Genomic DNA, 26,010 nt, shown 5'->3' on the forward strand with positions numbered 1-26,010 from the left:
AGGTGGAAGTTGAATTTTGGATGAGAATGCGAGTGGGACAAATAAGGCAGGTCTTAACGTGGTTGTGAGTTTCTGTATAGTCCCACCCCTGGGGGGAGCACACCTGGCTTCCTCATTCTGTATAATCTTCTCGGGAACCAGAAGTCAGGTGGCACAAATGATACTTCAGATGTTAGTGTAGAATCCTCCTACGTTCACTTTGACTTTCCCTAAAGGACCCTGGAATCACAACCTTAAACCCTTACATGTTTTTTAGGCCATTAAAATTACCCAGAAGTCATTAGGTCCATTCGCCTGCCGCTGGGCAAGAGGTTGAAACAATTCTAGATGGTAAATAGCAATTGTTTGCCAGTGATGTGCTTGGTGCAGTCAGTTTCAGACTGTACAAAGTAGCAACAGATCTCTGATCATAAACCACTTCAATTCTACTGGTGCTGAGTCAGCTCCTGTGGGACCTGCAAGCAGAGGTACCGTCTTTTCCGGCGTATAAGACGACTTTTGAAATGAAAAAAAGTCAACCGAAAACCGGGGGCAAAAGACCAAAATTGCACAAAAATTACCTGCAGATCTTGACGGCAAAGTAAGTCTTTTCTTTGAAGTGGGGAGTAGTCTTATATAGCGAATATAGGCCTAAACCTACGTTTTAACTGTAAAATTAGGGGTCGTCTTATACGCCGGAAAATACAGGTATGTGTTTGGCTATCAGCAGATATGACCATCCTGGTCCCTGGGGGTAATGAAACTAAGTATCAAAAAAAGACGCCCTGACCAGTTTGGCTCAATGGATAGATAGAGCGTTGTCCTGTGGACTGAAAGGTCCCAGGTTTGATTCTGGTCAAGGGCATGTGCCTTGGTTGTGGGCACATCCCCAATAGGAGGTTTGCAGAGGCAGCTGATCAATATTTCTCTCTCATTAATGTTTCTAACTCTCTTCCTCTCTGTAAAATAATCAATAAAAAATATATTTTTAAAAAGTTGAGCATCTTGCCAAAACCGGTTTGGCTCAGTGGATAGAGCATCGGCCTGTGTACTGAAAGGTCCCAAGTTTGATTCTGATCAAGGGCATGTACCTTGGTTGTGAGCACATCCCTGGTGGGGGGTGTGCAAGAGGCAGCTGATCGATGTTTCTCTTTCTTTTTCTTTTCTTTTTTTTAATATATTTTATTGATTTTGTACAGAGAGGAAAGGAGAGAGATAGAGAGTTAGAAATATCGATGAGAGAGAGTCATCGATCAGTTGCCTCTTGCACACCCCCTACTGGGGATTTGCCCGCAACCAAGGTACATGCCCTTGACCGGAATTGAACCCGGGACCCTTCAGTCCCCAAGCCGACGCTCTATCCATTGAGCCAAACCGGTCTCGGCCGATGTTTCTCTTTCATTGATGTTTCTAACTCTCCCTTCCTCTATGTTAAAAAATCAATAAAATATATATATTTATTTATTTTCAAAATATATATTTTTATTGATTTTTTAGAGAGAAAGAGAGAGGGAGAGAGAGCTAGAAACATCGATGAGAGAGAATCATTGACCAGCTGCCTCCTGCACACCCCCCACTGGGGACGTGCCTGCAACCCAGGTACATGCCCTTGACCGGAATCGAACCCAGGACCCTTCAGTCCACAGGCTGACGCTCTATCCACTGAACCAAACCGGTTTTGGCAATATATATATATTTTTTAAAAGTTGAGCATTTTGGTTATGATCTCTCAAGTGATAAGGAAGGGGTAGAGCCAGGTTTGTTTTGTTTCCAAATACAAGCTTTTTTTTTTTTTTTTTTTTTTAAATATATATATATATATATTATTGATTTTTTTACAGAGAGAAAGGGAGAGGGATAGAGAGTTAGAAACATCAATGAGAGAGAAACATCCCCTACTGGGGATGTACGTGCAACCAAGGAACATGCCCTTGACTGGAATCAAACCTGGGACCCTTCAGTCCACAGGCTGACGCTCTATCCTCTGAGCCAAACTAGTCAGGGCTCCAAATACAAGCTTTTATTTATTTTATTTTATTTTTTGGCTGATTCCTGTGGCTAGGGCTTCCAATACTATGTTGAATAGAAATGGTGATAGTGGCATCCTTGACTTGTTCCTGATCTTAGAGGAAATGCTTTCAGCTCTTTACCATTAAGTATATTAGGTGTGGGGTTGTCATATATAACCTTTATTATATTAAGGTATGTTTTTTATATACCCTCTTTGCTGAGGGTTTTTATCATAAAAGAATATTGAATTTTGTCAATTTTTTTTCCATCTATTGATATGATCATATGATTTTTACCCTTTATTTTTTAATGTGATGTTGATTTATGAATGTTGGCCCATCCTTGAATCCCTGGAATAATTCCAAGTTGGTCGTGTGTATAATTCTTTTAGTGTATTGTTAAATCCAGTTTGCTAATATTTTGTTGAGAATTTTTGCATCTATGTTTATTATCAATGACATTTCCCTGTAATTTTATGTTTTGTAATGTCTTTGTCTGATTTGGGTATTAAAGTAATGATGGCTTCTTAGGATGAGTTTGGAAGCATCCCTTACTCTTCAATATTTTAAATTAGTTTAAGACAAATAGGAATTGATTCTTCTTTAAATGTTTGGTAGAGCCCTGGCCGGCTTGGCTCAGTGGATAGTGAGCCTGTGGAATGAAGGGTCTTAGGTTCGATTCTGGCCAAGGGCACATGCCTGAGTTGCAATCCCCAGTGGAGGGCGTGCAGGAGGCAGTAGATCAATGATTCTCTCTCATCATTGATGTTTCTCTCTCTCTCTCTCTCCTTCTCCCTTCCTCTTTGAAATCAATGAAGAAATATATTTTTATAATGTTTGATAGAATTCAACTGTGAAACTGTCTAATCTTGTATGGTTGGAAGGTTTTAAAAAAATTATTATTGTTTCAATTTCATTGCTAGTAATCAGTCTGTTTAGATCATCTATTTCTTCCTGGTTCAGCTTTGGACTATAATATGCATCTAGAGATTTATCCATTTCTTCTTAAATTTGTTGACATATAATTGTTCATAGAATTCTTTAATGATTCTTTGTATTTCTGTGGTGTCACTTGCAACTTCTCTTTCACTTATACTTTTATTTATGTGGGCTCTCTTTTTCTTGATGAGTTTGGCTAAAGTTTTGTCAACTTTGTTTATCTTTTCTAAGAACTAGCTCTTAGTTTTATTGATATTTTCTATTGTATTTTAACTTCTATTTTGTTTATTTACACTCAGATCTTAGTTATTTCCCTCCTCTGTTTACTTTGGGTTTTGTTTCTTCTTTTTCTAGTTCCTTTAGGTTTAGAGTTAGATTGTTTATTTTGGATTTTTCTTGTTTCTTGAGGTAGGTCTATATAGCTATGAACTTCCCTCTTAGAATTGCTTTTACTGCGTTCGAAAAATTCCTAGGATCATTTTTGCTACCAATTATTTGAGGCTGAATTTCCTAGAGGCAGAACTAAAATGAGAATGTTTACTCAAGTCATTTACTAGAGGAGTGTTCTTAGGAGAAAGGGAATAACAGAAGCAAGGGGTTCTCTCAGAAGCAATGATTCTCTCTCATCATTGATGTTCGGAGAGGTGGGGGATCTAAGAAAGAATGCAGTCTTGGCTGGAGATTGCTTTAGATTGATCCCTGGGAAAACTCTAGAGGACAAACTAAACCATTTTAAGTTAAGGAAATTAACTTTTTATCCTGTGTCAACCAGTCATTGGCTGGGATTGGGTGTAGGTACATAGCCTCCCAGGCAAGGGTGCCTCCCATGTGGTTGAGGAGACACCTCCCATGTGGTTTATTCTTTTGTGAAATAAACAATTGTGAGTTATTGACCAACATTTATAGCAGCCGAGGGATAGCAACCATGAGCAAGGCATCAACCGTATTCAATACATTAACATCCCTGAATATTTAGGGATGGCCTCTGATCTCTAGTCTAGGTGTCCCAACCCTGTTGTTGTTGTTGTTGTTTTTTGTTTGTTTTTTTGTTTGTTTGTTTGTTTTAGTTTACAACCACATTTATTAGAAAAATATTATCACTTGGAAGTTTCCTTCTTTCGAGGCTGAAGATTCCTTCCAGGGCACGGTTCTGTTTTCAGCAAACGCCCTCCACATGGCAAGAACGCCAGCTCTGGGTGCTCTAGGGTCCAGGCATGGCCCAGTCCAACCGCAGACCCAGCCCACCCTCCACAGGAGTCACGGGAAGCAGGCAGGAGCCGGACCTGCTCTTTCCATCCAGATGGAAGGTGGGAATGAGATCCCAGAACGTGGCAGCTGCAGCAGCTGTCCAGTCTGCCTGTGGAACTTGCACTTCACCTTTTCTTCACAAACTTCTTTCTGAAAGCAACCGTCTCCTTCCGGCCCCCAAAGTGTTGTCTCGGACCTGCAGGGTAGCTGAGCGGCTGGAGATGTCGTTCTCTACAAAGGGAGATACCCCGGCCATGTAGTTGGGGGCAAACACGTCCGTTTTCTGCCGGACCTTGTGGGAGAGCCGCAGCTGAGGGAAGCGCTGGTCCTCACCAACCCTGTTTTTTAAGCTCACAGATTCTTGTGAGTGTGAGCTGCGCTGATGCTTCTATGTCAAGCTTGAGTTTGGGAGTCTCGACAAAGTTGGTAGCCTCAATATCATGACCATGATCTCTAGATACACTACAGTCATTCTTCTTTAAAACACACACACACACACACACACACACACACACACATTTTTATTGATTTCAGAAAGAGGAAGGGAAAGGGAAAGAAAGACTGAAATATCAATGATGAGAGAGGATCATTTAAAAAAATATATATTTTATTGATTTTACACAGAGAGGAATTGAGAGGGATAGAGAGTTAGAAACGTCGATGAGAGAGAAACATCGACCAGCCGCCTCCTGCACACCCCCCACTGGCGATGTGCCCGCAACCAAGGTACGTGCCCCTGACCGGAATCGAACCTGGGACCTTTCAGTCCGCAGGCCGACGCTCTATCCACTGAGCCAAACCGGTTTCGGCTTAAAATATATTTTTAATTGATTTTTTACAGAGAGGAAAGGAAAGAGATAGAGAATTAGAAAAATCGATGAGAGAGAAACATCGATCAGCTGCCTCCTGCAAGCCCTCCACTGAGGATGTGCTTGCAACCAAGGTACGTGCCCTTAGCCGGAATCCAATTGAACCTGGGACCCTTCAATTAGCAGGCTGATGCTCTCTCCACTGAGCCAAACCGGTTTTGGCGAAAGGAGAGATATTTAACTCTTCACTTCTGTAATATTTGTGTGTGTGTGTGTGTAATATAACTATGTACATTTTGCAATTTAAAAAACACACACAAACACAGAATGACAGCGGAAGAAGGAGGGAGGGAGGAGAGGGAGAGAGAGAGAGAGAGAGAGAGAGAGAGAGAGAGAGAGAGAGAGAGAGAGAGAAACAAAACACACAACTTGAGAGACTTCTTTCCCAGTGGTGTTTAAGAAAAGGATTTCTAAGATGATGGATGCATCTGTGTTCATAGTGGGATGGTTGACTTAATGACCTCCTTGCCCCTGGCTTCCATCCTGTGATAGATGGGCTGCCCCAAACTCCTCAGGGTCTCTTCCTTCATGGGCAGAGAGCTGGAAGAAACATTCAGAATAGAGTAAGAGCTACAAATTCTACTGAAGCAAATGAACTGCGTAGTTGCATTTGATATATAATTGAAATTGTGTTTCCATTTCTCAGGAAACTAGTATGGCCAGTATGAAGACGGAATTGTGGATGTCAGCAACTAATCATGGAACATTTCAGCTTTTTTTGGCTGCAAGATGTAAAGGAATGGCTGTGTGTTTTCTTATTTTAAAAAAATACTGAACATTGTAAAACAGACGAACAATACAGATGTAAATAAAATAAAAAGTGAAAGCCCTCTCTTCTAATCACTCTTCCTAGAAGTAAAAACTGCATATAATTTGAGGTTGGAACATCTGTAAATATATATTTCCCATACATATTCATATGTGTATGTGTGGGGATTTTTGTTTTGTTTTGTTAATCCTCACCTGAGGATATTTTCTCAATGATTTTTAGAGACAGTGAAAGACAGAGAGAAATATCGATATGAGTGAAACACATTGATTGGTTGCCTCCTGTACATGCTGACCAGAGCCCAGGCAGGGGAGGAACCTGCAACCAAGGTACATGCTCTTGACCAGAATGGAACCCAGGACTCTTTGGTCTGAAGGCTGATGCTCTATCCACTGAGCCAAACAGGCTAGGGCTGGTTTGTTTTTTTTTTTTAAATTGGCATCATGCTATACATAGGAATGCATTTTCATTCTCACTTAATATATCTGGGCCACATAAAATTTAGATTGATTTTATTATTTTTAATGACTCCATAATATTCCATCGCATGAGTGTACAAAATGTATGTTACAATTTTTTCACTTATGGACATTTCAGTTGGTGCTCACCCCTCTTTGCTGTTGCTCTGCTGCAATGAATATCTCTGCATACAAATATTTGGGTATTTGCACATATATTTGTGTAGGACACATATAAAAGTTACGGTATTTACCTTTTATTATTTATTTATTTATAAATATATTTTATTGATTTTTTACAGAGAGTAAGAGAGAGAGAGGGATAGAGAGTTAGAAACATCAATGAGAAATAAACATCGATCCTACATCGATCCACTGCCTCCTGCACACCCCATACTGTATGATCTGCACACCCCTCACTGGGGATGTGCCCACAACCAAGGTACATGCCCTTAATCAGAATCGAACCTGGGACCTTTCAGTCCGCAGGCCAACACTCTATCCATTAAGCCAAACCGGTTTCAGCTACATTTACCTTTTAAAGAATATCCATTTGATCTCTGTAAAAAGATCATGACTCAATAAAAATAAAGTGTTGGTTTTTTTTTAAAAAAAAAGGTCATGACGACGTATTTTCTTACAATCAATGTACAATTTCTCAGTGTTTTTTTATGTCTCATGTTACTAATTACCAATGAGGTTGTAGATCTTTTCATATTTCTTGGTTATTTGTGTTGCTTCTTTTGTGAATTGCCACTTAAACATTGTGCTCTCTTTCCCCCATCGATTTGTAAGAATGCCTTCTAAGTTATAGGTATTAACTATTTCATACGTTGAAACACACTCTGAGTTTATATTTATGTTTTAACATCACGATGACTTTTATCAAAGAGACACTCCGTAGCCATATTGCCAACTTTCCCTGTTTCTGGGTCCCCTGTCATGCTTTAAACACATGTCACTTCCAAAGATTATCAAATTATTCTGTCTTCCTCCATTGCTTTTATGATTTTAGTCTTTATTCTTATATGTTTAACTCGACCATATTTTACTTCTGTGAAAGTCGTAAATAGGGCTACTGGTCAAGTTTATTTTTCTCCAATCTGATTTGTAAGGAAGGGACTTGGGGAGGTATTTTACCAAGCCACCGTCATCTAGGAACACACGCCTTTTTGGCATCCACGTGTGCTCGGCACTTTACATCTAGTGTGTGACTTAATCTCCAAGCGAATGTTAAACTCAATTTATCATTAAAGGAACTGGCCGTACATAACGCCAAAGCCGGTACAGCCGGCACCGCAAAGCCCTCCCAGCCAAAGGTCGGGACCGAGCACGGGGTTGACTAGCCTGACGCCACGCCCACTTCCCAACGCTCGCGATAGTGTTACGTCATCCGCGAGCGCCGGTAACCGGGGCCGTCGCGCGGCCTGCGTAAAGTGAAACTGCGGTCTGCCGTGCTGTCTCACCGGTGAGGCCGAGAAGCCGGCGAATCCCGCGTCCTGTGGAGCCTCCGCCTCCAGCCCCCGGCCTCCCGCCAGCATGGAGTACCTCATCGGCATCCAGGGCCCCGACTACGTCCTTGTCGCCTCCGACCGGGTGGCCGCTAGCAATATTGTCCAGATGAAGGACGGTGAGCGGAGACAGGGGAGGCCCGGCCGGGCCTGGGTGCAGGGGCATCCGGGAGGAAGTTCGCGGGGTGTTGAGTGAATACAAGGGAGGTCCGGGAGCCGGAACCCTGCCTGGATCACCACTTGCTTTCTTTTTAGAATTAGGAGGCTAGCAGACAGGCGTAGGACCGTACCATTCGCTCCTCTCAGGCCTCCTTGGGCAGTGCTCTGCTCTGGCCTTCGCTGAAAGCGCTCCAGGCGAGAGTTGCCTAAGGGAATTCCGTTTTTAAGTTTTTAGCACCTGCCGAGTACCAGGCTCCCTAGATCCAGAAATTACTGATGTCGCTGCTAATGAGCTTAGTTAGTTTGCTGGCAGCATGGGGTGGGATCATGGGCAGCGTGAGACTGGGACTGGAAACTTGACATTTCTCTTCTGCTGCCTGTATCCTCCTTGTGTCTCAGCTCAGATCCTCGTTTTCCAGGACACTAGCTGTCGCGTTTTTCTTATATTGAAGTAGTTGGTGGAGTTCAGAGACTAGTGCCCTGTCACCTATTTACTTTATGACTGCATAAGTTATTTCGCAGTGCCCCGATTTCCTCACCTGTTAAATCAGGGAGTATTTGAGGTCTTGCTTCCTGGCAATTGTGGTCAGTTTGGAAGAAACAAACTCATAAAAATCTGTTAAATCACAAGCTTGCTACGGGGGGGGAAGGGGGGTTGCGTGAAAAAGTTTTGTGCAAATGCTCAGCACAATAACAAATACAGTACTCGGTAGTAATAACACTAAGCACTTATGTATCAGGTGCTGTTTTAAGTGATTTCCATTAATTTCATGTAACCTTTTAAGATAAACACTATTATATTACAGTCTAACAAGGGACTCAGATATGTGTTTAAATAAAGCACAAGCTAGAACTGTATGCTGCATAAGAAAAGTGCAATCAAACTTCTGAGGTAGAACAGAGATAGAAGAGATTGTTTTTAGGTAATCAGGAGTAAGAAGAGATCTTTCTGTTTCTAGAGATTAGGGAAAGCTTTGAGGGCAGATAATAGTTCATCTTGGGTTTAAAGAATGAAAAATTACTAAATCTGTGGTTTCCTGAAGTATGTATGTGAACAAAGGATAAAAAGTGTCCTTCACTGCTTTTTTAAGTGACAGGCATTTGATTGTCAGATGGTCATCACTTGGGGTGATGGAAAGAACCATGAGGGACTCTGCTTGAGTTTTGGTCTTTCTGAAGAAGAGAGATCTGAAAGTGGTTTGTAAAACATCTATTTTATGGATTGTTCCTCAAGTCAAATTACTACATAAAATTGTATAACTAGTTTATAGAAGTTCTATTTGTAAACCATCCCCCCCAAGGGAGTATATTTGTTTTGAGAGGAAGTCTGCATTGTCTCATGCACCCAGAGGTCCCAGGGTTCTGTTTGTTCCCAGTCCGGGCACATGCCCAGATTGTAGGCTTGATCCCCTAGTAGGGGATGTGCAGGAGGCAGCCAATCAATGATTCTCATCATTGATGTTTCTCTCTCTCTTTTTCCCTGGCCCCTTCTTTCTCTTTCTCTCTCTCTCTCTCTCTCTCTCTCTCTCTCTCTCTCTCTCTCTCTCTCTCGCTCGCTAAAATCGATGAAAACATATTAAAAAAAAAGAAAACAAGGAAATAAATACAAGATGATTTTGTATGATAAAAGATATCACTAGTAAGTATGAGGTTAGGTTGGGTTTTTTTTTCTTTTTAAAATTTTATTTATTTAATTTATTGGGATAACATTTGTCAACATGAACATATAGGTTTTAGGTGTGGGTTTCTATGTTACAAGATCTGTATGTCCACCACCCATTAGGTTAGTTTTTAAATTGGTGATTTTGCAAATAAGTTCTATAGGTATTCAAAGAAAAGACCACTGTAGTGTGGAAGAAAAGTGAATTTGAGTTAATTCTTTAAAAATATTTAGAAGTAATTGCAGTCAAACTCACTGTCTAATTTTCCATATGGTCTTTTCTGATTTATTTATTTATTTATTTATTTATTTATTTATTTATTTTTGTGATAGCCCTGGCCAGTGTGGCTCAGTTGGTTGGAGCATTGTCCCATACATAAAGGATCTTATAGTCTGGGGACATAGCCGGGCTATAGGTTCCATCTGATCAATGTTTCTCTCACATTAATAATTCTCTCTCTCTTTCTCCCTTTCCCCTCTAAAATCAATGTTTTGAGGGAACTTTTTGTGGACAATGTTTTTGTGGACTTTTCCCTGTTTTTATTTCATGAAGTAATTCTTTCCTTTTTAATCCTCACCTGGGGATATTTTTTTCCATTCATTATAGAGTAGAAGGGAGGGTGGCAGGGGAAGGGGGAGAAGAGGAGAGAGAAACATTGATGTGTCTCACATTGATTGGTTGCCTCCTGCATGCATCCCTGCTGGGGCCAGGGAACCTGCAACCAAGGTACAGGCCCTTGACTGGGAATCGAAACTGAGACCCTTCGGTCCTTGGGCTAATACACTCTAACCACTGAGCAAACCAGCCAGGGCTCATGAAGAAATTTGTGTAGGGTAGGCAAGAATGCTGCAAATGAATAATATTTTGGAATTCTTTTTCTACTAAGTATAAAATGAGAATGATACTTCCAGTTTTCCCAGAGAGTACTTGCTTATTAATATGGCCTAATATCTCCCTTCACTACTCACTGGGCAGGCAATAGGTGTTTAAAAACATTTTTGGCCTTGTATTAAGTTCATTTTAGAATTGAACAGCTTTAGCATTTTAACCTAGAATTTTAGCATCCTATATAATAAAGAGGTAATATGCAAATTAACCCTCACACCTTAATGCCATCACAAGATAGTGGTGTGCACAGCGGGGTAGGGCTGGCTACTCTGTGTGCCTGCAGCCACAGTTCCATGCTGCCTCCACTGGGGTGACCAGGCCAGCAGGGGAGGGCATTTGGGGGTGATCGGGCTGGCAGGGGAGCAGTTAGGCATCAATCAGGCCTGCAGGGGAGCGGTTAGGGGGTGATCAGGTTGGCAGGCAAAAACGATTAGAGGCAATCAGGAAGGCAGGCAGGTGAGCAGTTAGGAGCCAGCAGTCCCGATTGTGAGTCAGACATCCCCTGAGGGGTCCCAGATTGGAGAGGGTACAGGCTGGGCTGAGGGACACCCACCCCCACCCCCAGTGCATGAATTTCGTGTACCAGGCCTCTAGTCTATAATAATAAAAGCATAATATGCTAATTAGATCAGACAGTAAATGACGTTTGGGACAAAGCTGGGGCTGTGAGGGCTGAGTCCCTTGCACAAATTTCGTGCATCGGGCCTCTAGTTTCTTCATAAATGCTTTATAAACAAGTTTTCCCCCCCAAAAAATAAGAACAGCTTTTATTCTCACTATGAAAATAGTACAAACTTATTAAGTAACTAGAGGCCAGGTGCACAAAGTTTGTGCATGGGGAGTATGTCCCTCAGCTCAGCCTATGCCCTCTTGCAATCCAAAACCCCTCGGGTAGGGTCCCTAGGCCTGGCTGGCAATCAGGGCCTATTAGGACTTTCCTTCCCCCAGCTGCCAGCAGCTGGCCCTACTCCTGCCATTGCCACTGCTTGCCATCTCTACTGGCAACAGGCATGGGGTGCAATTGCTTGGCTGGCCTGGGCTTCCCTCTGCAGGGCAATTGCTGGCTGGCCCTGCACACCTGCCAGAGTGTCACTGGCCAGTGGCCTGGGCCTCCCTCTTTGGAGTGATCAATCATGGAGGCCCTCTTTACCCCCCATCAATTGCCCCACCGAGGGTGGCCTGCACCTCCCTCTGCAGGTCAATGGCGGGGCCCCCAACCAATTGCATCACACCCACCTTGGCTGGCCTGGTGCCAGTGCATGTCATAGCGTGGTCGTCCGGAAGATTGTCAGGACAGTTGTCCTCCTGTTTGGTCGTTCGATCAATTTGCATATTATGCTTTTATTATTATAGATATTTTCTTACAAAAATGATACATATTAAATATAGACAGTTTAGGAAATACTGATAAGGAAATAAAAATTGACCATACTTTTGCTACTAGCAAGACTTAGATGCCAGTGGCATCTAATACCTTTCTGGTCTTTTTTCTTTGCATAGATAATACAGCTATAGGTTAAAAAAAAAAAAAAAATCCTTTTTAAAAAGTTTGCAAACTGCCGAGGCCGGTTTGGCTCAATGGATAGAGCGTCGGCTTGGGGACTGAAAGGTCCCGGGTTCGATTCCGGTCAAGGGCATGTACCTTGGTTGCGGGCATATCCCCAGTAGGGGGTGTGCAAGAGGCAGCTGATTGATGACTCTCTCTCATCGATGTTTCTAACTCTCTATCTCTTTCCCTTCCTCTCTGTAAAAAAATCAATAAAATATATTTAAAAAAAAAAAGTTTGCAAACTAACAGTCTTTAAATCTGTAGTCTGTAACAAAAGAAAAATGGGTTTGTTTAGGAGTTTCAAAGCAATTTGATATTGTCTATAAGCACTGAATGTGAGAGTGTGTGTGTATGTGTTTGCAAGGTTTAAGCCATATTACTGGTATCTACAACTCAGACACTTGCAGAAAAGTACTGTATTTGTAGCATTTTGTTCTTTAAATCCTCTTAAGGGATTTTGATATTTTAGATGCCTTCAAACAGGAAACATGTCTCCCAGGGAAGATTATTCAGCACTATTTGAAAAATGGAAAGTGAAAGTGAGAGTTAAGATAGGGAGATTTAAGCTTTCTGAAGCTTGACTGAATATGGAGTTTTCTTCCTTAGGCACTAATTGCTATCTGAATATTTATCTGTCTAATCTGAATGAGTCTGGTTCACCTAGATAAGATTGGAGTACTGGGATTTTTGAGGTGTTTTAAAATAACTTAGTGTTGTAATATTTGTTAGAATTTTTGCTTTTGCAATCATTTATTTTTCTTTTTTCTTTGGAAAAGGAGGTGGTTTACTTTTTTAAGGTGATTTATTTTTTTTCTTGAGGTGGCTCCTTAATTTTAATTGTATCGATAGTGCCAGTTCTTTTCATATATGCTTTTGTATGTGTGTAAATATAATAACTAACATTTGTATTTGTAGAGACATTTTAAAGCTTTGTAATCATGAGCCTAAAAATAGTGGCCCTTGGCTTGTGAGTCCTTCAGTTTCTTTGATTGATTCTGTTCTTTGCATTTTAAATGCCTTTAAATGTTTTTAACTATATTTTTAATTGTCAGCTTTCATGTATAGTCACCACCTGAAATTGAAAATTAATAAAATATACTAGTGATTGTAACATGGAGAGGGAAAGTGATTAATATGGTTGCCCATGAGAGTCTTCTAAAACCAGTAATTAGTCAAATTATCAATGTAGTAATTGATAAATGTTTGTTTATTGCTCTATAATAGTAAATTTTTGATAAGATAATTTCTAATGCTGTGTTTCTCTTTGAGCAGACCATGACAAGATGTTTAAGATGAGTGAAAAAATCTTACTCCTATGTGTTGGAGAGGCTGGAGACACTGTACAGTTTGCAGAATACATTCAGAAAAATGTGCAACTTTATAAGATGCGAAATGGTGGGTAACACTTAGAAAGTAGCTTTGGTTGATTTGTTTTTAACTTTGAACTGAATATTCTCTACTGGCACTTCTACACATGGGCAGACCAATGTGGTCATAGGTTTATTTGAGTCTTCCTATTTTTGAAACCTTACTTTTTGGCTCGGCGGTAGAGCGTCAGTCTGCGGACTAAAAGGTCCCAGGTTCGATTCCAGTCAAGGGCATGTACCTTGGTTGCGGGCACATCCCCAGTAGGGGGTGTGCAAGAGGCAGCTGGTCGATGTTTCTCTCTCATCGATGTTTCTAGCTCTCTATCTCTCTCCCTTCCTCTCTGTAAGAAAATTAATAAAATATATTAAACCAAAAAAAAATGAAACCTTACTTTTAGACTCTTCTTGAGATTGTAAAGATTTTCTATAAAAATTCAGAAAAAGGAACCATTTTAATTACTTTCCTTATCTCTAAAATGGAATTGTAATATTAATGAATAGTATGTATGCAGATGCTTTGGAAACTTAAAGCTCTATGTAATTTTAGGAGTTTTACTATGTCATAAAAGAGTCCTGCCTTGCCACTTCAGCATGTTTTTGTCAAGGAAGATAATTACGTTTTTTGTGAGATGTTTTGTGAGTTCTCTCAGGGGCTAATGAACTTTTATTCACTAGGAAAGCTCCCTATCAAATAGTATGAGCCACTAGTCCTTTGATTCAGGAACATTTATAGTGACACTTTAGCAGAAAGAATTTTACTTCCAGTTACTTCACAGTTCAATAACACTTTGTACACAGCACTGGTATAATGTGAAGCTGTGAAGGGACTTAATTTCAATATAATTGTATGATTAGATATCCACTCATGTAGTCTTTTAGACAGCAAATTTAACATCATGTATTCAATTCATAAATATTTTTGAGGGCCTCATCTCTGTTAAACATTCTGCCTAGTACCACAGAGAGTTCAAAGATGAATAAGGCTCAGTCCCCACCAGTCAGGAACCTAAAGCATATGTACTTAGGCTTAAGCAAGTAGAATCTTGTAAGAATTATTTTTTAGTGGTTCTACTTTATGCGTACATGGCAGGTGAAGGATGCCAATAATGTTTTTGAACTATAGTAGTTACATCAGTAGTACTTAACTACCTATCCTGGGAGAGGGAAGAACAGTAAACAAGAATTGAGAGAGTTGTTTGTTACATAGGTTTTAGAATATGAAGTCTGAGTAATACAAAGATCACCTCTGGTTAAAATTTAAATTCTTTAAACAAGAATTTAAATTATCTGTCAAGTGTATTTTTGTATTTGCCACCTTACATACTATGTTTCCCCGAAAATAAGACATCCCCTGAAAATAAGACCTAGCACAACTTTGGGAGAAAAAATTAATATAAGACACTGTCTTATTTTCGGGGAAACAGGGTAGTAATTCTTATGTATATTAAAGTTTAAGAACTGAGCTAAAATAAGGATTAGGGTTAGGGTTAGGGTTATGCTGTGATCAAATATCAGACTTTTCGGCCTTTAAGGTAACTGTTAAATCCTTAATTGTGTTTAGGGGATTAGGTGGAGAATTGAAAAGTATTCCTGCTTGTTTAGAGTTGCTTCCAGTATGATTTAGTATGAACTAATAGATTTGTGAGGATGAAATTTATTAATATATGTGAAAGCTCCTAGCATAGACCCTGAAACATAACCGTTCCGTAAATATTTGTTAGAATTTTAATCTAAATCTTCCTGATATGACACTGTTGTTTAAAATGTTGTGGGGAATAATCTAATCACATGCTGGAATCGAACCCAGGACCGTTTAGTCCGAGGGTAGATACTCTCCACTGAGCTGCCTAGCTGGTTTGGCTTGGTGAGTAGAGCATTGACCCCCAGACTGAAGGGTCCTGGGTTTGATTCTAGTCAAGGGCACATACTTCAGTTGCAGGTTCAATCCCCTGCCCTGGTTAGAGAGCGTGTGGGAGACAACCAATTGATGTGTCTCTCTCCCTTCTACTCTCTAAAAATATCCAGTGAGGATATTTTTTAACAACAACAAAAAATTTGGCATCTCAAGACCTCTTTCTTGTGTTTTTTAACACCTATATATTTGTACTTTTTTTTCCTTCTACAGAAGAAACCACAGTCTGTTGATAAATAAATAGCTTAAGCAAGCTAGAATAGTTAAATGTCACCTTGGTTCTGTTTTGTATCCAAGAATTATGAATCAGCTATTTCACAACTGTTAGACTGGGAAAGGGACAAGAGTAAGATTGTACTCCTTATTCTGTGTACTTTATATATTCTTGAGTGTACAAAGGGTGGCAGACTGTAAGAGTAGGAGTAGTGGAATGATTTGGGGTACTGTTATTCCTTCTACTTTCCTTTAAGTATGACTATTTATCTCTTGTACCAGGTTATGAATTGTCTCCCACAGCAGCAGCTAATTTCACACGCCGAAACCTGGCTGACTGTCTTCGGAGTCGGGTAAGCAATATAGCAGGCAGCCTGGATAAGAGCAGAAAAACCTTCTGTGCTTCTTTTATATTTCATTATATATGAGTAGTACTTTTGCCATTTTTTGGCTTTCCTGAGCCCTTCCCATTGTTACTCATTCATTATTTAGTCTTTTTGGATTTCTTTTCTCTTTCTATGTGGTTGCTAATTTAAGCCTAGAATGCAAATATAGTCCAGAGAATTTGGATGGTGCACACCGACCAACATGAAGTCCTGTGATAGCTTTTTAAAATTGTTTTCTTTTTTTAAAATATGATTTTATTGATTTGAGAGAGAGAGAGAGAAACATCATTTGGCTGCCTCCTACATGCCTCCTACTGGGGATCGAGCCCAAAACCCAGTCACAACCTGGGCTTTTGCCCTAACCAGGAATCGAACCAGCAACTTCTTAGTGTATGGGATAATATCCAATCCACTGAGCCAAATGGGCCGGGCTTAAAATTTTCAAAGTGTTTTTATAGCAAACCATGTTGCTTAATTCCTATAGTTGAAGATCCCCACATGTTAGTAGAAGTGAAATCTTAAAAATAATAATGGAAATTTTATCTTGAGGTTGTCTGTCTTTCTATGACTATTCTGGTCAAAGCACACAGAATTGTTCCTCCTTGCTTATTCTGGCCTTGTTGCTATCTCATAGTTATCTTTGTTCCATCATTAGCATGTTAAAAGATGCAACATTAAGTTAGGGATTGAATGTATTAAAGTTTGTGCAGGATGTGCCAGGAAAGTTCATATGATTGCTAAAGGTGTGCGTTTCCTTCCCACAGGGACTAAGTGAATGGAGCCTTACCATGTGACCTTACCCCCTGTGCCTATTTACTCAGCTATGAAATCGAGATAACTTCCTAACCCTACAGGAGTGCTAGGAAAATGAATGCTTGTGTCTTAATATTTACATTCATATGACTTTTGCCCAAAGCATTTTTGCTTAATAATTTAATCTGTTCAATATCCCATTGAGATATATAGTGGCTAAATCTCTATCACTGATATGAAATGAAAGGTACAAAGTAGCAAAGGGACTAACTCCAGGTCACACAGTGCTGGCAAAGCTATGCTAATGGTGCCATAATTACTTGACTGTTCTGCCTTAATCAGCTCCTTAGTTTTTCAGTAGTGTTTCTAAAAAATTGGTGCTGTTCATATTTTTTATTAACAATTTTAGCTTTATCCACACTTGCTTAAGCTGAGTTATGACAGAAATCTAAACAAGTACACATGGTATTTTTTTTAAGTTAACTTATTACATATCTGTAAAGCAGTTTGTTTTCTAGTGCCTAATAATACTAGATTGAGAACTTCTCAATAATAGAACTTTTTCTCAATGCTAACTTTGATTGAAGGATTTGTGCGATTCAAAGGATCATAAAGTTTAAAGAGAAGCCAGAGACATGATGGGTTGGGAGGCGGAGATAATTTTATATACTTTGTTTTATCTGGATGAAAAGTCAGTGGCCTTTTCTTAGTCACTCTTTCATGAGAAAGGAAAATGGGTCAGATAGGACTTTTTTTTGCTACCCAGAAGTTCCTATAAAATCCAATAGGATATGCTGTGGCTTTCTGTGTAAAATATTCCTCTGACCTGTCAGGCAGAACTGGAATAAGAATTCCAACTTTGGGCACAATAAACATTTTTTCATAAATGCTGCACATTAAGTGAATTAAGCTTCTTTTAGAATTAAGATAAGAGCGGCGATGTGCTTCATGCAAATGGAGTGAATCCAGTTAATCTCCTAGCAGAAATGTTTGATGTCTTAATAAATATTTTGTATAGACAGTGACATAGGGCTCTAGTAAATATTGACTATCTTTGCCTTGTGTTTCTAGGTCCAATCCCTGTTCCCCACACTTACCAAAATAGGTTATTTGTTCTAAATATGAATTCATGGTTTAGTGATTTTGTTCTGAAGAGAAAGACGATGATAGTTTTTCAGTCTTCCTGATAAGTGCAAAGTCATTAGATTTGGTACATTTACACAGTCACACCAGTTAGGACATGAGATTTATTTTAGCATGCATAACTTTGTCTCTGTAACTGAAATTGTTACATTTCCAGTTACTCATGTATGTGTTTGGTGGTGGTATTTGGTTGGGAGGGCATTTATTTATTACAGAGTACATAATCTTATGTAAACTGTTTTTTTTAAGAGGAAAGCAGGTTAGCATGGTAATTAAGTGTAGTCTCTGGAATTAGACTGCCTGAGTTTAAATCTTTGCTCACTGACTTGCTGACTGTGTGTCGTTGGACTGGTGCTAAGCTTAATTTTCCTACTTAAAAAATAATAGTACTACTTCATAGAATTATTATAAATACCAAGTGGGATAATCATGCAAAGCTGTTAGCATAGTGTATAGCATATACATCTAATTAATAAATCACTTGCTTTTATGCTGCTGCTGTTGTTTGGCTGAAGAAGCAATTTAATAGCTATAAGTTAGTCTCCAATGCGAGGTTCTTTGTTGTGCTATTTTAGTTGAACTGATCTGCTAGTAAAGAGAGGGCTATAAAAAAAAATAATTGATGCCCTGGCCCGTTTGGCTCTGTGGATAGAGCGTCAGCCTTTGGAGGGTCCAGGGTTTGATTCCAGTCAAGGGCATATGCCCAGGTTGCAGGCTCAGTCCCCAGGCAGCCGATCAATGATTCTCTCTCATCATCGATGTTTCCATCTCTATCTCCCTCTCTCTCCCTCTCTGAAATCAATAAAAATATATTTTTAAAAGAATTACTGATTGATAGAGAAAATAGAAATAAACAAACATTGATAATCTATTATGTGCTAGGCTTTGTTTTAGATCTACTCAGTCCAGTGTGGTAAGAAATAGTCATATGTGGTTATTTATATTTAAAATAATTAAAGTTAAATAATATTTAAAATTCACTTCCTAAGTGAAGGTCTCCTGAATTTTGAGTGAGAGGTAAACTTTTGTTTCTATAAAAAACTATTTGTTCCTCAGTTACATTAGCCACTTTTCAAGTACACAATAAACATATGTGGCTAATGGCTACCATATTAGACATTGAAGATAGAGAGCATTTTTATCATCATTCTCTTGGACAGTGCTATTCTAAATAGTTATATTTGTGATCTTACATAATGCTTATTATGACACCATAAAATGAGTATAATTCTCATTTTACTTACAAGAATATTAAGGCTGGTTAGTAGAGAGGTTAAATATTTCTCTTATGTATCCAGGTATATCAAAGGCACAAAAGGCCGAGAGGTAGGATTCTAACTTCAAATACCATACTCTTTTATACTCTCTTCTATATTAGTTATTGAACTAATGTTTGTGCATTTGGAAAAACATAAAATGTTCAGTTCTATTAAAATGCCAAGCTCTCCATATAGGATTATATAGATAAGGTATAGATATGTACCCATTGTTGGTATTCAATAAATTTGGTAAATAAATGTCATCCAATTACGTTTCCATATACCACTGAAAGTGTTATTATGCATTTATACACTGGAAGGGAATTTTATTAATGTGTTTTTAATGAATGGGTGTAACTTCATGATAGAATTACAGATCTTAGATCAGCATGAAAAAAGACAGATTCAGGGAAATATCAAGAATTTTCCGTTTAGTCTTTATTTAAATGCATGTGTACATTTAAGTTGGTCTGCTTCTGGTTAGACCCTAAAGAGCAAGAAAAGCGCTAATTAGGCTTTGCTATGGGTTTGACTCCCCAATTTTGAATATTTATGAGGCTTTTTGAGCATGGATTTTAAAGGCAAATATGCCAGATTCCAGTCTCTTCTCTGATTCGTACTATTTGTATGATTTTGAATAATTACGTTTGCTGAGTTTCACTTTTTTTATCTGTTAAGAAGGAAGGGGTGATCATATGTGGCAAATTAGGAGAACTGAGAATTAACCATTGGTTTAATAAAATATATTTGGAATGAGTGAATGATATCTCTTTGGAAAAAATAGTAGATATTTCATAAGTGACTCCATCATTTAAGAACTGCTGTTTGGGTTTTTAACAGGATTATTTTGAGAAATTTATGATGACTTTTAGGGATAGTTCACAGGAGGCTTGTTTAAATTTTCCTTGTGATTGGATTATTTGGTTATAAAAGGGAGAGTGATAAGCAATGGAGACATTTGTTGCTTAAAATGAATTAATGGCATATTTGGTATAGCCCATCTTAATGCCTTAAAATTTTGTTATTATCTACCAAGATCTCTATTTTACATATGTGGAGACTGATTTATGAATCAGTGAAATCTAATATCCTTGAGGAATGTCATGTTTGTGGCAAGGCTTTGAGCAGCGATTTTCAACCTTTTTCATCTCATGGCACACATAAACTAAGTACTGAAATTCTGTGGCACACCAAAAAATATATTTTTTGTTGATCTGACAAAAAATAGATACACTTTTGATTCTTTCCCACTGAATGGTTATTGTTGTGTTGACTGTTGTCATTCTTTAATTTGACAATCTAAGGGAAAAGAGGTCTGTGTCTGACTAAATAGTTAGTTAGTGCATGTTGTACAACTTCTTTCAGCACTCAACGTGGCTCTTGGGGCACACCAGTTGAATATTGCTGGCTTAGAGCAGAATGCTGGCCTCCATTGTGTGTAATCTTCAGGATTTTCCCACTGTTACTCACTGGCCAAAGAATTTTGATAGCACTTTTTCTCAAGTGCTTGGTGAGCCTTTAGTGATTTGTCTTTTTATAGGTCTATACTTGTAAATGATTAGTAAGCAAACAATAGAAATAATAAGTTGGAAAAACATACCCAGCCTCATATAGTGGTTTTCAAATTTGATTCAATGAAGCAGCCTCAGAAATCTCACCAAGGAAGGCCAGTGTGGCAAAACTTAGTTCTGCTTCATATATATCAGCTCTACTTGTATCTATTTTATGTATTGGGATTCTGTTCATGATATTATTTGAAAAAGTGTCTTCACTATCCCTTCCCATCAAAGGTTAAAAACTAGTGGTATCGTTGAAAGAGCCTTGTTCCAGGAGGTTAGCACTAGCTCTCCTGAAAACTAGTGGGACACCTTGGGAGAAAGAAATAATTTGATTGGATAATTTTTATGGTTTCTTCTACCCTTCCAAATAGTACCATTTAAAGATCTGTTGTCAAGACCATAATTAGACTTGAATTTGTTTTGTTTTGTTTTTCAGTGAAAGGGAGAGAATATGTAGGAAAATGTCATTTCCAGAAGTGACCATGATTTGTCCCAGGACTCTCGCTTGAATTTAAGTGTGTTTGGTCTAGTTCAGTGGTTGGCAAACTTTGGCTTGCGAGCCGCGGTTTGCTGCTCTGTTGACTAATGAGTTTGCTGACCACTGGTCTAGTTAATAGACATGTATAGTGTGCTCCTGTCCTGGAAGAATCCCATTGTTTTGAACCTTCTATTCTGACCATTAGAGTTATTGTCCTCTTGCCTTTGGTGACTGGCACAAAGACATCATCTATTTATATTGATATTGTGAAGTCATGTGACCTTATGAACAGATGGCTCAGGTAAAACCTTGACTTTTTAGGTCTTGTCCCCTAAATATGACCAGCTTTTGTTACATGTGATTAAAATGTCACTAACAAGGGTAATTTCACATGCTGTTTGGCAAATGTGGTTAGCAGGATGTGACATGACACAGCACTGCCTTCTTCCTCCAAGTGCCATCTCCCTTGAGGCCTTATCTCCCCTACTCGCCCCTCTCTCACCCATGCCCAAGCTTGCCTTCCAGCTCACCTGCTCCAGATGGGCGGCACAGTGGGAGGACACTGGCAAAGGCAGATGTGTTTATTTTCCGGAGACAAAAAGTTGTGCTGCCGCAGATGGCAGTGCCTTGAAGCAAATGGCAGCCTTTGACACTGCTGCCACATAGCCTGGGCATCTTGACAGACAGAGCTGGCTTACTTTTGGTGAGGGGGAAATTGAAAAAAGAAAATCAAGATGCTCATCATAAAACTCATGGAATTTAGTACAAATAGCAGTTCTATTAGTCCTGGAGAGCAACTTTCTTTTCTATGAAACTGCAATTAGTATTTTTATAATGGGCCAAAGTTATATGTCTGTTAATTATTTTTGTCTCCCAACCCTATTAGGACATAAAGTAAAAACTGAAAACATATGGCTATGTTTAGATGGGTATTCAATGATATGGCAAAACACTGTGCATCCCAGGTCATGTCTCACAGGAAGGAGTCTCTTAGGATAGGTGGGAGGTCATGTCTGCCCCATTGGAGATACTTATATTACCCAAAGGCCCGGGGACAAATGTGCCTTGAAATTGAGATGCCTCGCCGAAACCGGTTTGGCTCAATGGATAGAATGTCGGCTTGTGGACTGAAAGGTCCCGGGTTCGATTCCGGTCAAGGGCATGTACCTTGGTTGCAAGCATATCCCCAGTAGGGGGTGTGCAAGAGGCAGCTGATCGATGACTCTCATCAATGTTTCTAACTCTGTATCTCTTTCCCTTCCTCTCTGTACAAAATCAATAAAATATATTTAAAAATAAATAAATTGAGATGCCTTGATTAATATGACAATACTTTATGCTTATAGTGTTTTTCTACTAGAAGAATAAGAATTCTGATAGCTGCCCTTTTAAGCAGTTTGCTTATACTGTCATTAGGGCTTGACAGTCAATTTGGAAGATAAAGACTTAGATATTGAATCATTATACTTACTAGACTCTCTCCTAAGGAAAAATGGCTTAAGAAGATTCTTCTTTGAAAGTTACTGGCTTTATCAGGAAACCTTTTATTTCCTCCTTCTTAAAAAGTATGTGCTGTTTTTCCCAACCCTAGTGCTGATAGAGTTAGGAGTTTGCAGGTGTAAAGTCCTCCCCCTCCCCTTCCTCATCTCTCTCCAGGGGGTTATATGTGAGATGGTGTTGCTTTCTCACTCAGAGAGCATATATGTGCTACCCTGTTGGATGCCTGCTGTGAGCAGAGAGAACCCCCTGTTCTGGTTGAATGGAATGATGCTATTGGGCGGCTGGGATTATGCAACCCCATAATGCCAAGTATCCACTTAAAGCATCTTTCCTATTCACAGTGGAGGTAGAGCAATATAGGTAATTGGTCTAAATTTGTATACTTTTCAAACTTGTGTCTTGAAAATTGTATGATTTCCTATCATGGTATGGGTTAAGCCAGGAGCTGCAAAGTATTGTGTTTGCTTAGTAAAAACCCAAGGATATGTTCTTACTGATTTTTAGAGAGAGAGGAAGGGAAAGAGAAATATCAATGTGTGAAAGAGAAACATCTATTGGTTGCCTCCCATTAGGTTTGTGCCCTAAATGAGAATCATCCAGAAACCTTTCAGTATACAGGATGACACTCTTAACTAGCTGAGCCACCTGGCCAGGGTAACATGCTTTTACTCCTTAAACTAGAGGCCTGGTGCATGAAATTTGTGCCCTAAGGGGGAGTGTCCCTCAGCCCAGACTGCACCCTCTCCAATCTGGAACCCCTTGGGGGATGTCTGACTGCTGGTTGGGATCGGGCAGACAGACATCCCTCTCATAATCTGGGACTGATGGCTCCCAACTGCTCGCCTGCCTGATTGCCCCTAATTGCTTCTGCCTGCAGGCCTGGCTGCCCCCAACCTGCCCTCCCCTGCCAGGTTGATTGCCCCTAACTGCCCTCCCCTGCTGGCCAAGTTGCCCCTAACTGCCTCCCCCTGCTGGCCTGTTTGCCCCCACCTGCCCTCCCTTACCAGCCATCTTGTGGTGGCCATCTTGTGACTGCATGGAGGTGGCCATCTTGTGAGGGCATGATGGTCAATTTGCATATTACAGCTTTATTATATAGGGTGTTTGCCATTGGAAGTTCCAGTTTACCTGAACTTTTAAGATTGCTTTAAACCATATCCTGGCCTGTGTGAACATGCCCTTACACACTCACAGATACAAATATACATATACCCTGGCATCTTGGTGCCTTGTTATCTGCCCTGGCCCAGGATCATGTAAGGATATGAACCTAGGGGCTGATCCCCAAAACTGTGAGATTTTCTTTATTTTCTCCTAAAAAATAAGTACATATTTAAAATGGAGGACAGTGGGGTCTTGGATGGGGAAAGAGTTGACTGTTTTGTTTCATGACCTGGGAATGGGTTCTGTTTCAAGTTCACAGTCCGTACCTCAGTTGCAGGTATAATTCTTGGCAGGGTTGGGTTGCATGCAGGAGGCACCAATCAATATGAGATCAGTGTTTCTCTCTTTTTGTCTCTCCCTCTCCCTTCCATTCTCTCTAAAAATCAATAGAATAGAAATGCCTGGGTGAGGATTTACAAAAAAGAGAAAGCTTTGTGCTAAAAGCAGTGGGGCTCTCTGGAAACTTGTTGGCTATGAGGGGTTAACATCAAATGAAATGTAGTTAGACCATTGGCTGCTCTTTGGTAAAGCTTTTGGGGAAAGAAGCAGGGAGACCAACGAGAAGCTTCCGTGTCTGTTGAAAAAGCAGGAGTAACTTGTGTTGAACCTAGGCTGCTGATGGGAGGAGCACTGTGCTCTAATAGAAGAGATCTTAAGTAGCCTTAATACTCTTTATCTAGTTGCTAAGGACATCTGAAACATATACAATCATATATAGTCTTTTTTTTTCTCCCCAGCAGATTTATTTACTTGTTTGATTATTTTTATCCTCACCTGAGGGTATGTTTTTATTGCTTTTACTGGTAGAGAAAGAAGAAGGGGGAGAGGAACGTCGATCGGTTATTTTCCTTTACCAGTATGTGCCCCAACATGGACTGAACTCGAAACTTAGGTGTGTGTCCTGCCCAGGAATTGAACCTGCAACCTTCTTGGTGCTTGGGACAATGTTCCAACCTAGCGGTCACCAACCTTTTGGACCTCATGGACCACAAGTGGTCCGCGGACTACCGGTTGGCAACTACTGCTCTAACCAATTGAGCCAACTGGCCAGGCCAGCAGACTTATTTATTAACTCAGGAAGGTGAATCAGCTCTGATGTTCAACATTAATAGATACTCATGGGCATGTTTAGGATGTATAAGTTAATATATGCCTTGTGTACAAAGCATGTCTTCTTCACTTGAATTTTTGAGAACTGCCTTAAAGGTATATGGAATCTTACATTTTCCCTGGAAACTGCCAGCTCATTAAAAAAAAGAATTCAAGTGGCCTTGTTACAGACATGGTGGTGTTGGTTTTGCCATTGCACAATCAGCAATTTTATTTTGATGTTATTTGGAGAAAGCAGTATTTTTGATTAGCAAGTAAAATTAATGTAGAAAACAAATACTGTGTTAACTAGTTGGTATAATAAGGCATCTGTGCCATGTTGCATTTCAACTCATTAAATTTTAAACTTCTAATTACAATAAGATTACAACTTTAATAGGAGAATGTTCAAACTTGAGGTTAGTCATGGCTTTAGAGAAGTAAATTTTAAAGAACTTTTGGAATTATTGAAGGGGAACTCTAAAATTTAGTTTTGCTAAAAATGGAAATATATACAATATTTATTTATTTATTTTTGCTGCTAAAATCAGATTCAGTTGACATTTATTGGTCACCTATTACTTATTAGGCCTTCATCCAAGAACTTTTAACACAGGGAGCTTTTTTTTTTTTTTAATTCAGTAAAGTCCATTTTTAAGATTTTTTTTTTTTAAATATATTTTATTGATTTTTTACAGAGGAGGAGAGAGGGATAGAGAGCTAGAAACGTCGATGAGAGAGAAACATCGACCAGCTGCCTCTTGCACACCCCCTACCAGGGATGTGCCCGCAACCAATGTACATGCCCTTGACCGGAATCGAACCTGGGACCTTTCAGTCTGCAGACCGACGCTCTACCACTGAGCCAAACCGGTTTCGGTCACAGGGAGCATTTTTAATTTTTCACAGCTATAAGGCAAGTAGTGCTATCTCTTACATTCAGGTGGGCACTTGAGACTTCAAGGCCAGGTGACTACTGCAGGTAACACAAATATCCTATGTAATAAAAGCGTAATATGCAAATCAACCAAACAGCACAATGACTGGTCACTATGGCCTGCACTGACCAGCAGGGGCAGACGCTCAATTCAGGAGCTGCCCCCTGGAGGTCAGTACGCTCCCACAGGGGGAACACTGCTCAGTCAAAA

At 39.7% G+C, this 26,010-nt stretch overlaps 1 protein-coding gene across 1 annotated transcript in view; it reads left to right on the top strand.

The window, feature by feature from the left end:
- Positions 1-7,677: 7,677 nt before the first annotated feature.
- PSMB2 (proteasome 20S subunit beta 2) overlaps positions 7,678-26,010 on the top strand; it is a 34,694-nt gene continuing 16,361 nt past the window's right edge. Inside the window, exons 1-3 of the mRNA XM_084872382.1 lie at positions 7,678-7,901; positions 13,312-13,434; positions 15,814-15,884. Coding sequence (XP_084728508.1) covers positions 7,811-7,901; positions 13,312-13,434; positions 15,814-15,884 — 285 coding nt within the window. The 5' untranslated portion in view covers positions 7,678-7,810. The remainder of the gene's footprint in view (positions 7,902-13,311; positions 13,435-15,813; positions 15,885-26,010) is intronic.

This window comes from Pipistrellus hanaki, assembly GCF_964339955.1.
Source record: "Pipistrellus hanaki genome assembly, chromosome: 2".
NCBI lineage: Eukaryota > Metazoa > Chordata > Mammalia > Chiroptera > Vespertilionidae > Pipistrellus > Pipistrellus hanaki.